Source organism: Seriola aureovittata, chromosome 1 (assembly GCF_021018895.1).
Source record: "Seriola aureovittata isolate HTS-2021-v1 ecotype China chromosome 1, ASM2101889v1, whole genome shotgun sequence".
In the NCBI taxonomy this organism is placed as follows: Eukaryota; Metazoa; Chordata; class Actinopteri; order Carangiformes; family Carangidae; genus Seriola; species Seriola aureovittata.
In genome coordinates, this window is record NC_079364.1 from 10,097,389 (window position 1) to 10,109,829 (window position 12,441).

General features: G+C 41.9%; 1 protein-coding gene across 11 annotated transcripts in view; it reads left to right on the forward strand.

Moving 5' to 3' along the window:
• The window catches only part of baz2ba (bromodomain adjacent to zinc finger domain, 2Ba), a 67,233-nt gene that overhangs the window by 25,456 nt on the left and 29,336 nt on the right, over positions 1 to 12,441 (forward strand). For all 11 annotated transcript variants that reach the window (XM_056384338.1, XM_056384371.1, XM_056384347.1 and 8 more), the window contains exon 3: positions 12,057 to 12,239. In XM_056384338.1, coding sequence (XP_056240313.1) covers positions 12,059 to 12,239 — 181 coding nt within the window. In that variant the 5' untranslated portion in view covers positions 12,057 to 12,058. The remainder of the gene's footprint in view (positions 1 to 12,056; positions 12,240 to 12,441) is intronic.

Here is a 12,441-nt window from a genome sequence, read left to right on the forward strand (position 1 = left end):
GGCTAATGGACTGATATTGTTTTGTGCTGTTACAGGCAAATTAAACCTGGTAAATGTCCCATGTTTTGGGCTTTCACATTTTGTTTCATTCATAGACTTATTAAAATTGTTGATGAAAAAAAATGAAGACATAAAGACTTTTTTGATCACTGGGAACATCAATAACATTCAATAAAGATAATGTGTCTTCTTTACTCAGGTCCCTCTTGTAATAGAGTTCTTGAGCTCAATGAGACTACCTGATTAAATAAAGGTTATCTGTATTCTGTCATATTTAATCATGCAATTAAATAAACTGGTTTGGGAGACATCTAGAAAACATGCCGTTATTGTAATTGTATGTGTTATCTTAACAAATCATGAAAGTTGCCCATACTTAAAAATAAAAGTAGCACATTCTTCCATAAATACCATTATTATCAGTTACAATCTCAGCTTTCAGCTTTATCTTCAGGCCAGTAGGCCCTTACTTCACTGACTCACACAAACAACAGTTAAACTAATCACAGAGGGCCACCGGTCAGGCCCTAAAGCTACTTTGGTCAATTTGTAAATGTGCAGCTCAATATGGACGTAATGAAAACCTTACAGTCACTTACCCAGCAAATCAACATGTAGATGCTTTCCAGGACTGCTGCAAAGTCTGAAAGGGACATTCAGAACAAGTCAGCTAAATGCATGCAATAGTTTTGTCGAAAGAGAAACAAGGAGTGTAGGCGCACATCATATGAGCTGTGGGCCGTGGAGAACCACAGAAGTGTATTGGCAAGTTACGAAAAAAAAATGCTGAGATTTGTTGAAGATTTGCTCTTGACTGTGTCTTCCTCCCCTACTTTCTGTCTGGAGCGGTGGAGTGGGAGTGAATGCCAGGCTTTATTTGTCTGGAATTACCTGCTTAGCTCATCAGGAAAGGTTGAACAGATTTACTAACTGTCACAGTTGGTTTACATAAACTAAGCTGTGATATTTCATTATAAAACCTACGCAAATACAACATTTTCTCTTTTCTGTGCTTTGGCTGCATTTTGTGATTCTTGTGTAATATGGATGTAAATTAGTTCCTGATTTTGTGGCTTATGTGCTTGTGTGTGTTTATGTTTGTGTGTGTATGTGTCTAGTATGTGTGTGCGTGGGCTTGTGCATGCATGTGTATGTGTGAATTTTGTAACAGTACAAAGATGTCCCAAGGGTTTTTTCCCCCTTTTCTCATTACAAATGCTAATGTCACATTAATGAAATCGGCTTAGTTTAAGGTTTATAGCGTAGCCTACACTGAGAGATTTGGCCTCGACACTTCCCACATATTTCAAGTTGAATCACATTTTTTCCTGTGGGCATACTATTCTGAGTTACTCTAAAATGTGTTGGCCCTGAGTGAAACTTTGGGAGAAAAGTTAAGAACATGGTTGCCAAGCTTTGTCATCGTTGTAAATTGTTGGGCCACAGGCTGCCGTCTGTCCAGCTCCAGAAGATGACTGTTAGCTTAGCTACAGCAGTAATGGCTTCGGTGAGATGCTGGCTAATGTAAACATTGTGTTGATGTGCTAGCAGCGGTTTGTAGAGTCACTAGCTGTTAATCATTGCTCAACAGAGAGCTTGTCAGGCACAACAACATGCCAGAGAGTTAATCATGGTTATAGATCCCTGGTTTTATGCAGAGGACAAATTTAACAGCTGCGTTTCTAATCATTAGGCCTCTCCAATAAACATGAACGGTAATATCAGCAGCCATGATTCCAAGGGTCAAATAAAGACGTGAGAAAACAACTGCTTTCAAATTTACATCCCCAAATGTAGTGTTTCGCCGTGTCAAATGAAAGTGTAGAGGCATTTACTAAGTTGCTGATTCATAATGTCAAAATGACTAGAAAATAATCTTTCAGAAAACCTGCAATTTAAAAGTTAACCCCAATGAGTTGTATTTTTCCTGATGTTTCTGCTATTTTATACCCTTTAGCCATCAATCTTAGTCATCTCTCTCACTTCATAGTGATGAGCAGCATTTCCTAACCTTTCACTGGTGTTTTACTTCTTGCCGCAGTTTGGCTTTTTTTTTTGAAACACTAAAGCCATTTAAAGCTTAAACAGAGAGTAAGACGAAGAGATTGCCCTTTGTAATTAAAAGCCAATTTTGTAAAATTGATTAGATTATGTTAATCAAGTGAGATAATATCTTAAAAGCAGTGTGAGGAAGGGAGATAGAGGACGTGTGAAGAGTGGAAAGGAGTGACAGTCCAGCCGCCATTACAAGCTGCTGATTTCTGCAGAGTGCTTCATAAAATGTCAGAGCGCTTCTCCCTGAGCAAGACACTGAAAAATGGCAGCGCTGTGATGTGCTGGCACCTCACCTGCTGCACTGTGTGTGTGTGTGTGTGTGTGTGTGTGTGCGTGTGTGTGCGTGTGTGTGCGTGTGTGTGAGAGAGAGAGAGGGAGAGGGAGAGAGTATCAGTGTGTGTGCATTTGTGCAAGTGTGGGCTTGCCTGTGTGTACATGCCTGCGTGTGTGCTTTTACATCTGTGTGTGTGTGTGTGTGTGCGCGTGTGTGTGTGTGTGTGTGTGTGTGTGTGTGTGTGTGTGTGTGTGTGTGTGTGTGTGTATGAGTGTGTGTCTGTGTGTGAGTGAGTGAGTGTCCACACTGGCCTCCCTCCCATGTTGCAGTGAAGCAGAACAGAGTGGCTGACTGCCTGCTGCTTTGCCTCCCTCTCTGTCAATACAACACTATTCTCTTCCAGCCAGTCATTTTTACATGTTTAACATTAAGTAAATCACCCGTTTGAACAGAGGAATACAAGTGATTGACATATTGAGTTTAATGCTGGTGGATTTTCTCTCATCAGGGCTTATATTTGCCAGATTGTTGCTCTGAAACTACTCAATAGCTTTTAAGACCATCATCTGATTTCAGTATTTGAACACACATGCATCACTGTGGATCGTGTGCCACTGTAAACACCTAGCATGTCTTCTGTTTACTACCCAATGTGAAGTATGTGTTTCTTTCATTTGCCATTCAGCATTTGTCTGCCTGTGTTTAAACAGGAGCCAGGGTCCTTTAATGAAGCCATTACATGCAAGTGTTTTTAATGTTGATTTCAACAAACGCATGAAACAATAGAAAGGGTAAAAAACAGAGTGAGGGAGGAAAGACTGGGTGGGAGAAAGGTGTTAAGGTGTTTGTGTGTGTGTGTATGTGTGTGTGTGGGGGGGTTGCAATAGGGATAATAAACGCCGCATCATGCCAGAGATGTGAGCAGCCTTTTCCTTTAACGATGTTGACAGTTAAATGAGCCGACAACTGTGTAGCAAGACGCACAAACCAGGAAAGTTTAGTACCACTGCAAAGAGCAAATATGACTTCACCTGAACTGCCGTCAGTATTATGTTTAAGGGGTGTCTGTGATCTCAGGTAATGCAATAAATAATAGCAAGATCGTGTATTGAGGAGTTCTTTTACCGTGGCTTACTTGTAAGTAATCAAGTGCTTTTGAAGTGCTATGCTTGATATCAGGTCTGCAGCTAGTGATCATTTTCATTAATTAATCTGTGTTATTTTCCTGACTAATCAATTAATCATTTGGTCCATAAAATGTCTCTAAAAAAAAGACAAACCCTAGATGACATCATTAAATTACATGCTTTATCCCTGAAAAGTGCAAAATAAATGATAAAATATTTATATATATATATAAATATTTAAATATATTTAATTTACTCTCACACAAGTTTTTCAGATTGTAATTCGTAAGACAAACAAAAGCAGCACATCCTCACAGCTGGAACAAGGTAATGTTAGGCCTTTATGCTTGAGACACATCCATTAATCGACTGATCATCTCATGTAATATGAGAAGCTGTTGTTTTTGGTCATTTTTATCATACATATGTAAACAAGGATGTGCAGATACCGTGGCTCACCCCCATAGAGTTTTTAGTTTTATGACATTCTGTACGGCGCCCATAGTGGTGAATGAAATTGAATTATCACACACTATGCTACATTGCAGTGGTTAAATCTGTAACCTTTGTTCTGGACAGTTTGGCAGCTTGGCGAATGGCTACTGAAGTTTTGTGTGGCTGAGGGGAGCAGTAAAAATTAGGGACTGTGACTGTACATGTATTAGCTATTGTGTTCTGTTAAACAACACATTATATGCTCCAGGAACATTATCAAACCAGGTTCTTGTAACTGGTAGTCATGAATAAGCTATTTCTGCCATCACACCACTTATCTGAATTCTGTCACATTTGCACAGTGATATCAGTTATCTCCTGCAAGTAAAGTTTCAGTTGAACAGAACTGACTCTAAATGGTTTCTCCCATTGAAATGGACAGAGTGGGCTCCAACAATTGCTCAAGCAAGGTTTGCCGCTCTCTGGCTGTTCCATTGTTCTGTCACTGTCAGTTTGTTTTGCTATTTGACATGCATGTCATTTGCATTATTCATATGTGGAGTACTGCACTCATACTCTCTCTCTCTCTCTCTCTCTCTCTCTCTCTCTCTCTCTCTCTCTCTCTCCCCGTCTTTCCTTGATATTCCCTGATAACCGATGCTCTTTCCTGTTATTCAGTTCTTAGTATTTTTGTATTTCCTGCATTTATTTAAAACACATACAGTTCACAGAACGAGGTGTATCTTGTTTATGAAGACCTAAACAAGAAATTGGACTCAACAGCGACAGTCCATGGTTTATATCTGATACTGTATTATGTGTCATTTTGTCTGACTTTATTGATACCTGATGAGCTCAAAACCCCACTCTATGAATAGATAAGATACTATATCATTTAGAATAGTTATTGTCATTACAAAGTACAACATTTTTTGCTGTTGTAGTCATTCCAGGAATTTTACAGTAAAAGCAAGCTATGCAGTCATGCCATCATCTGAAAAAAATCAGAGCATGGAGCGATCAAGTTTTTAATCACAGAAATAGCACTCAGCAAAACATAGTCAATATTTAAAGTCTTTTTAGATTACATGAACATTCTCTTCAAAATGCTGTATAAAGTATTTTGGATTCCTGGTTACAGTAACTTAATCTGAGATAGATTGCAAGCTTGAAGGCCAAATTGATTAACAAGTGTCTATTGAGATGCAAGAAAGAAGACAAGATATGTTCAAAATAAAATGCTTACATCTGAAACACATGATTGTTGCTTTAAAGCATCAGTTTGTTGTAGCTTCCCTGTTCCCTTCATCAATCTTACTGTAAATGTTTTATCTGTAAACTCAAAACACAGAGGTACTAGAACAGCAATTACCGTATTATAGTGCTACTGACCTAGGCAATGTCACTGGAAGTAATGAGACATAATTAAGAATGCATTTTCAGTTGATTTAGTTCTGCAGAATTGTGCAAACGTCTGCAAATGTCTTGTTAAATATGGGAGAATTTAGTTACTGTATTTAATATGTGGGATGTATTTTGTGAGGCGAGCTGTGCACCTAGTATCGAAGCTCAATGTTTAAGGCCTCAGGGTACGATTTTTGCAAATCATCACTTTGCCTCTTTGCATTGAGTTGCAGTGAAGCTCAGTTGCAAAAAAAAAAGGTTTTAGAGCAAATGTAAAATACTACAGTCTGTAATCTAAATGGTAATTAAGCTTAATAGGCATTGGCTTACCACTCACCTTGCTTCCAATGCATCTTGTGAGTGTAAGTGCGTGTGTGTGTTTGTATGTGTGCATGGATGTATGTGTTATTCTCTGAAGCATAGATGGTGTTATTGTGTGCTTCCCAACTGCTCCAAAGTCATTATGGACTCTTGTAGACACATGCAGCCAGTGGTGAGCAGATCTGGTTCAGTCTGCAGAAAAACCGTAATGAGCAGTGAGACTGGCAGATGAGTGTGAGTGGCTTGCAGAGGGAGAAGGGCAGATTCATCAGGGATGATTGCCTGATGCACACTTCTGGTTTTTTGATGTGAAGACCCTGCTAGGTTACCATGGGGAGAATAATTAGCTTTGGCTGGATGCAGATGCGAATGAGCGTAAGAGATGGGAATTTTCTTATTGAGCTTACTTTATGATACTTAGAATGGTGCATATGGGCGTGCTCATGTGCACACAAATACGCATACATACAGATACTCTTTTCCAAACACATGCAGACAGACACACACTCACTACCGGCTCATTCTCTTCTATTTATGGCCAGGAAATGGGAGTAGTGCTATGTCTGGTTGAGCTGAGTAACACTATTCTGTCACACATAGGTTTGACATCAAACACAAGTGACAAGCCTATCCTATTTCTCTCCACCGAGTCATCACCATGTCCCAAAATCACATTATTGTCACTGGGAACCCAGCAGAGACGGATGGTGAGTAGGGGTGTTGATTCCAGCCTTTGGCATCTACAGTATGCTTGAAAAGGCAAATAAAGCCATTTGGCAAGAGCTGATTTCTTGTCATTTCAAAAATATACAGAATGCGTGTGGCACGCCATTTGGTTTTATATTTTATCTAAAGCTTCTTACAGCGACATGGATACGAATGTGTGCGTGTGTGTGTGTGTGTGTATGACAGGGACCAGTGAATACGGTGGCTGGAAGCTCTTCAATGCTAACGCCACGCTCTACTATTTGCGACACACAGGACCATATCATTACCTTTTTGCCCTGGCAGGCAGTAAGCAGCTCTAGTGTGGTAAGCTCCAGTGTTACATGGAGGCAGACAGGCAGGCAGTGGTGTGGCTGTAATAAGACCTGTGGCCAGCACCACTGCCAAGGCTAGCTGAGGCGGGGTGAGAGATGGTGCCCATCCCCAACATGCCCTGCTCTGCCATCTGTCACTGGGCAGGAGCAGAGCTGAGGGAGGGGTCTGAGTCACTCTAGTTGTTGTCACCTAGACAGGCCACACTGGGGCATGCTGTCTCTTTGTACTCCTTTCAGGCCTTGGCTCAAGCCACAGTCAGTTTATCAAGCACTTATGCAGTTCTGCAAATATCCTATTTAATATCACAATTCAGTGGTTCTGTATAGATTTCTTTATTTTGTGATTTCAAAATTTGCATCACTAAGGCCTTTTTGTGACATGAAGTGCTACAGTGATATTACAACCCAAATAAGAGCTCGAATGATAAGATGATTAATAATTAATTGATACCAAACATCCCCTGATTCCAGCTTCATGCTTGTGAGAATTTTTTCTGGGGTTTTTTTCTTTTTGTTTTTTTTTTTTGTCTTGTGATAATAAACTTAATATCTTTGGGTTTTGGGCTGTTAGTTGGACAAAAGAAGCAAGTCACCCTGAGCTTTAGTAAATTGTGATGGACATAGTTCACAAATTCTGAACATGTTTCAGACCAAGTGATGAATAAACAGCCCTAGAATAAACCATACTATTTCTGTTATGACCTTTCAGGATCCACAACCAGTGGTGTAGCATGATATCACACAGAACAGTCTGTCTCTTTAAATGTTCTCTGAGTGGATGTTTGACTCTGGACAAAGGTTGTCACTTAATTTTTTTGCCAAGACTGGTTATGTCATTTCCTGGCTAACGGTGTGCGTGCAGGGAGGGGAGGGAAGAGAAAAGGGGTCAAGCAAGCTTGTGCGTGCACTCTGCTATAAGCAAGATGATCTTGCCCAGTTAGTGCTTATTGCCAACAGGCATGCAAAAAGTACAAACATCCACATCCATATGCACATGGCATGTCCACAGAAACAGACACCCACACGAACATATACAAATAACAAAGTTCAGTGTGCCTGAGCAACAGTTACACAAGGTCAGAAATAAAAGATGCTGATGATTCAGAGTCAATGATCTCCCTTTCACAAACAAAACTGCAATAAAAAAGTACCTTGCTCTCTGTGTGTGTGTGTGTGTGTGTGCGCGCGCAGTACCTTTAAGTAATGAGTGATTCATGACGCCTGACTGACAGTTTGTCAACTGGTAACCGGAAGAGCTTTTGTATATTCGACAGCTATTATCAATTCTCAGAAAGACCTTAATTATTTACTGGGAATGGTCAAAGAAAAACAAGTCAGTATGTTTGTTTTGAGTAATACAGAAAAAACAGTGTCAAAAAAAGACGCAGTGACTCCCCATATGCTGATTAAACAAGAGGTGCTAATAGTGGATTATTCATTCTGAACCTCTTCTTTACCAGCAACCTTCATCATGACACACTTGCTACGTTGACATTTCTCTTGTTAACCACGCTGAGCCGGACACGGCTAAAAAGAGGTCTGTGTTTGACACAGTTGCAGATCACAATAAAAGGCGGGGAGAAGGCGATCCAGAGGAGTGAGTAAATGTTGCAGAAACAGCGATGATACAGTCTTTGTCGGCTGCGGTAAGGAGGAAAAAAAGAAAGAGAGCTGGGAGCCACCGTGTGTCTTTGAATGGGGTCAGGGCATCATGGGGAATAATGCATTTCCCTTCTCTTGCGCCAGGCGCTCCTTCCATTACGGCTGGAGAAGAGACATTGTGTCCACACTCTGATTACCACTGATCCATGCTGATGACTCTGTTGGCGGATTATCTCAGTTAGTATCAGCCATCTGTTACTGTGTGTGTGTATGTGTGTGTGTGTGTGTGTGTGTGTGTGTGTGTGTGTGTGTGTGTGTGTGTGTGTGTGTGTGTGTGTGTGTGTGTGTGTGTCTCTGTGTGTTGTAGGGGCGAGGAGGAAAGGGGCAGGATTGAGACACACAGGGGGTTGAATAGTTTGAGGCTGTGACACACACACACACACATACACACGCTCATACGCACGCACTTCCATAGGCACATGTATTGGCAGTGTTTTGTAAAACCGCTGCACGTGTAACCGAGCACCATGACATACACGCAACACAGACATACAACACCACAAAACAAATGCGTGATGTAAGGCCACATACTAAGCAGGACAGGCCATTACGCCACCACCAAATGCACACTCTCTATCTCTCCTTTGTACAGTTCTGCCCTCCTTTCAGATGATACTGACATGTGAAGGCTCCTATATGAAGGCCACATGCAATCATAAATCCGCAGAGCTGTTTATAGCTACACTATCTCCTGAAGGGCCATTGCATCCAGCCACTATTAGCTGCATGCGTTGACAGCTGGGTGCTGTGTTGTATTTGCGGATGGGACTGTGAATCTGGCGCTGGAACACATCTTATAAATCATAGTTCAGCTATTAGCATAAATTCTCCCTCTCCTTGCATATGCGAGACCTGCTGTTTCTGGTTGCTCCGCTCTGTGTTGATTGGTTGGTGTTGTTCAAGTCAAATTGATTTAGCTGTTCACGGAGATTATAACGCTTGCCTTATACCGCCACTGTGGTGTGCCGTTAATTACCTATAAAATCAAGCTAATTCTGATGCTAAATCCATTTTAATTTCTCATGATTAAGTCAGGATTGGATCCTTAAATACCTTGGCGCTCCATTATTGTTGCAATCATTGTTGTGGCTGTGCATTTGGTGGTACATTGCTGAGCTCAATCTTATTATTGTTATTAGATTTAATTGCACTAAGTGATCAGTTTGTAGTTGTCGGAGGAAGATGGACTTGCCTTGCAGTCGTTTTTTTCCCCCGCTGTCCTTTCTCTCTCCATCTCTCATCCCAGAAAGAGGCCCTTTGAGAGATTGTGAGAGATGAGAGGAGATGAGGGGGAGGGTAGCTCTGCTTTACACCTCTGCAAAGGAGGGATTGCTTTTTTGTTGTTTGTTAGGGGGGAAATCAATTCTGTTCACATCATCACGTTTTGACAAGGCGAGGCATTAAGTGCAGATATTGAGAAACGACAGGAATGCTTTACAGCCTGTCCATCTTCTCTGCTCTTTTTCCTTTCTTCTGTCTTTTTTCCACAACAAAATCAGTGTATTGTCTTGCTTATCCTTTCCCCCCCTCAATCTTTGTATCCATTATCTGTCTTTCTCTCCTTCTTTCTCTGCTTTTTTTTCCCCGTTTCCTTCCTCTGAAAAGGTAGGGAATGATCCGCTTCACTTACCAGCTGACACCACATAAGCTTGCTCGTCCTCTGAGACACGAGCCTTTTGTTTTCGTGTACATTATGATAATTATGAAGGGCCACAGCTCCTTTCCATTTTCATCACACTTCTAATGATACTTAATTTTTTTTTTTTTTTTTTGTCAGGAGCAACTGCGGAAAAAATTACTCTTTTTTTTTTTTTTATCTTGTGAAAGAATCCTTTTTGTCATGTTTTTTTTTTCACCCAAATCTGACATTTAAAGGGTGACAGCTGAAGTGAAGGAGCACAGAGTGTGGCAGCCATTCATGCAACAAAATGTGGCAGAGAGGTAACACTTTTTGGTTAAGATTAAAATGAAACACTTCATCTTCAGTCAGCCAGAAATCTATTCTTGTAACTAATATGTAACGTTCATTTATTTGTTGTATATAATATAATCTGCTCTTAAGCCCACACCCTGTCACCTTGCATGAGAGGCCATCCACAGGACCTTTGACCTTGCTCATAATTACACAACCACCGTTTTTTTCACTGCAGCAATGGCAGTCATGGCTGCCCAAGTCCGATGGCACACCAGCCTCCTCCCCGTGGACTGCAGCAGGTTTTCTTGTCATCTGCGCCTCTCGCTCTCTCGCTCTCCCTCTCCCACTCTCCCTCTCTCTTGTCAGTGTTGCTCCTGGCGAAAGGCTGATACTTGATATTCAGAGGATAGCAGCTTTTGTCTCAGAGATTTAATCAGTGGCTCTGCTCCCACTGCAGAGGAGAGAGGGAGGGAGGGTGGTGCGGGGGGGTGGGGGTGGGGGGGTGGCAGGAGAGAGGGAAGGAAAGAGAGATGGAGGCAGAGACTGTTTATGTGTAATGACACAATAACAAAGCCTGCCTGTAAAACACAATCTGCAAACTGTGCTTTTGAAGGGGATTTTCAGTCCTGGATTAGTGTCAGGCAGAGGGATATGGAAAAGGAGAAGAGAGAAAAAGAGTCAGGTTGATGTGATAGACAGGGGAGGTGATTTTGTGTGTGCGTTGTGTCTGCAGTGGGGGTTGAAATGTGTGTGTGTGCGTCCACTTGTGTGTGCGTGCAAAAGTGTTTTGACACTTTTGTATTTATTTTCCTGCGCAAGTTAGCAGCTCTGTGGGCACAGCCACTTTGTGTTCTCAGTTGTAAGCAAAAGGGGATTAAAGTTAAATAATGCAAGTGAAATATTTGGCTGCAGAATGGCCAAATGTTTCTTGTGAGGGTTTATGTTGTTGGTTGGTTGATAATGGCTGGCATGGTGACTCTGTGAGACTGATAATGGACAGCTACTGTGTTGCTTAATGCACCCATCATCTAAAAGCCTCTCCATTTAGTTCTGGTTCCAAGTGAAGGGACTCAGGGAGCAATGCTGTCTTTAAAGGCCTCAAAGAGCTCTTAAATTCAAATGACATTCCTTTTCATCAAGGAGGTGTAAAGGGATCCTGGTTGTCAAACACAGGTGGGGGTATGTGTGTGTGTGTGTGTGTGTGTGTGTGTGTATGTGTGTGTGTGCTTGTGCGTGTGTGAGCTTGTTTGCAAATGTGTGCCACCATGTGTCTGAGGGAGATAGAACGACAAAGAGAAGTGAAAAATGTGTATTTTGTCCATTTTGTTTTTGAGGTTTTCTCTAACCTCTGTCATTCCATCATCAGCAGACTTCACCCTCAGCAGAGCGAGTCTCAGTAAAACTGTCCTGTTGCAGCGCACCACCTTCTCAGCACTGGTGTTTTCTTGCATCAAAATATAAAACTTGCTTTGTTGTCTGGTATCAGCGTCCTTAAAGATGTCATCCTCCTTCCTACCTCATATAGAATCAATAGAGGCTCGGAGCCAGTGAGCATGGCTAAATAGAAATATTGTTCAGGGGAAGTGAGATGTGAAAGGAATAGTGTCAGGAGTTTTGTGTGTGTGTGTGTGTGTGTGTGTGTGTGTGTCTGTGTGTCTGTGTGTGTGTGTGTCTGCCTGCGTGCGTGCGTGCGGGTGCTTGAACATGTTGTGTAGGTGTGACAGTATGCGTTTGTGTGTATGTGTTCAAGCATGTGCGTTTGTGCGTGTGCGGGTGGGTGTGCTTTGCTATTGTAACCCTGCTGATTGGATTGTGTTTGACAGATATGGAGTCTGGAGAGCGGCTGGCCTCCCCTGCGCCCACCCTGTCTGCTGCTCGCACCTCCTCCCCTGCGGCCTCTTCCTCCTCCTCCTCCTCTTCTTCCTCTTCGTCATCCCCTGCTCCCCACTCTAAGAGCAGCCTGGCCCCGAGCCCCTCAGCACTGGGATCCACCCTCAGCACCTCTGGTAAGACACACTTTTTCCTCCCTCTCTCTCTCTCTCTCTCTCGATCTCCTGTCTCTCCAAAACAATGTGTACAGAAGGAAAAAAATACCAGCACACATTGGAAACAGTTTCCATGTAACCATAAAAACATGCCAAATATGGTCACCTTCATGTCTCGATAGCATTCAGAATCCTCCTCATTTCTTTATCATGAAAAATGAGT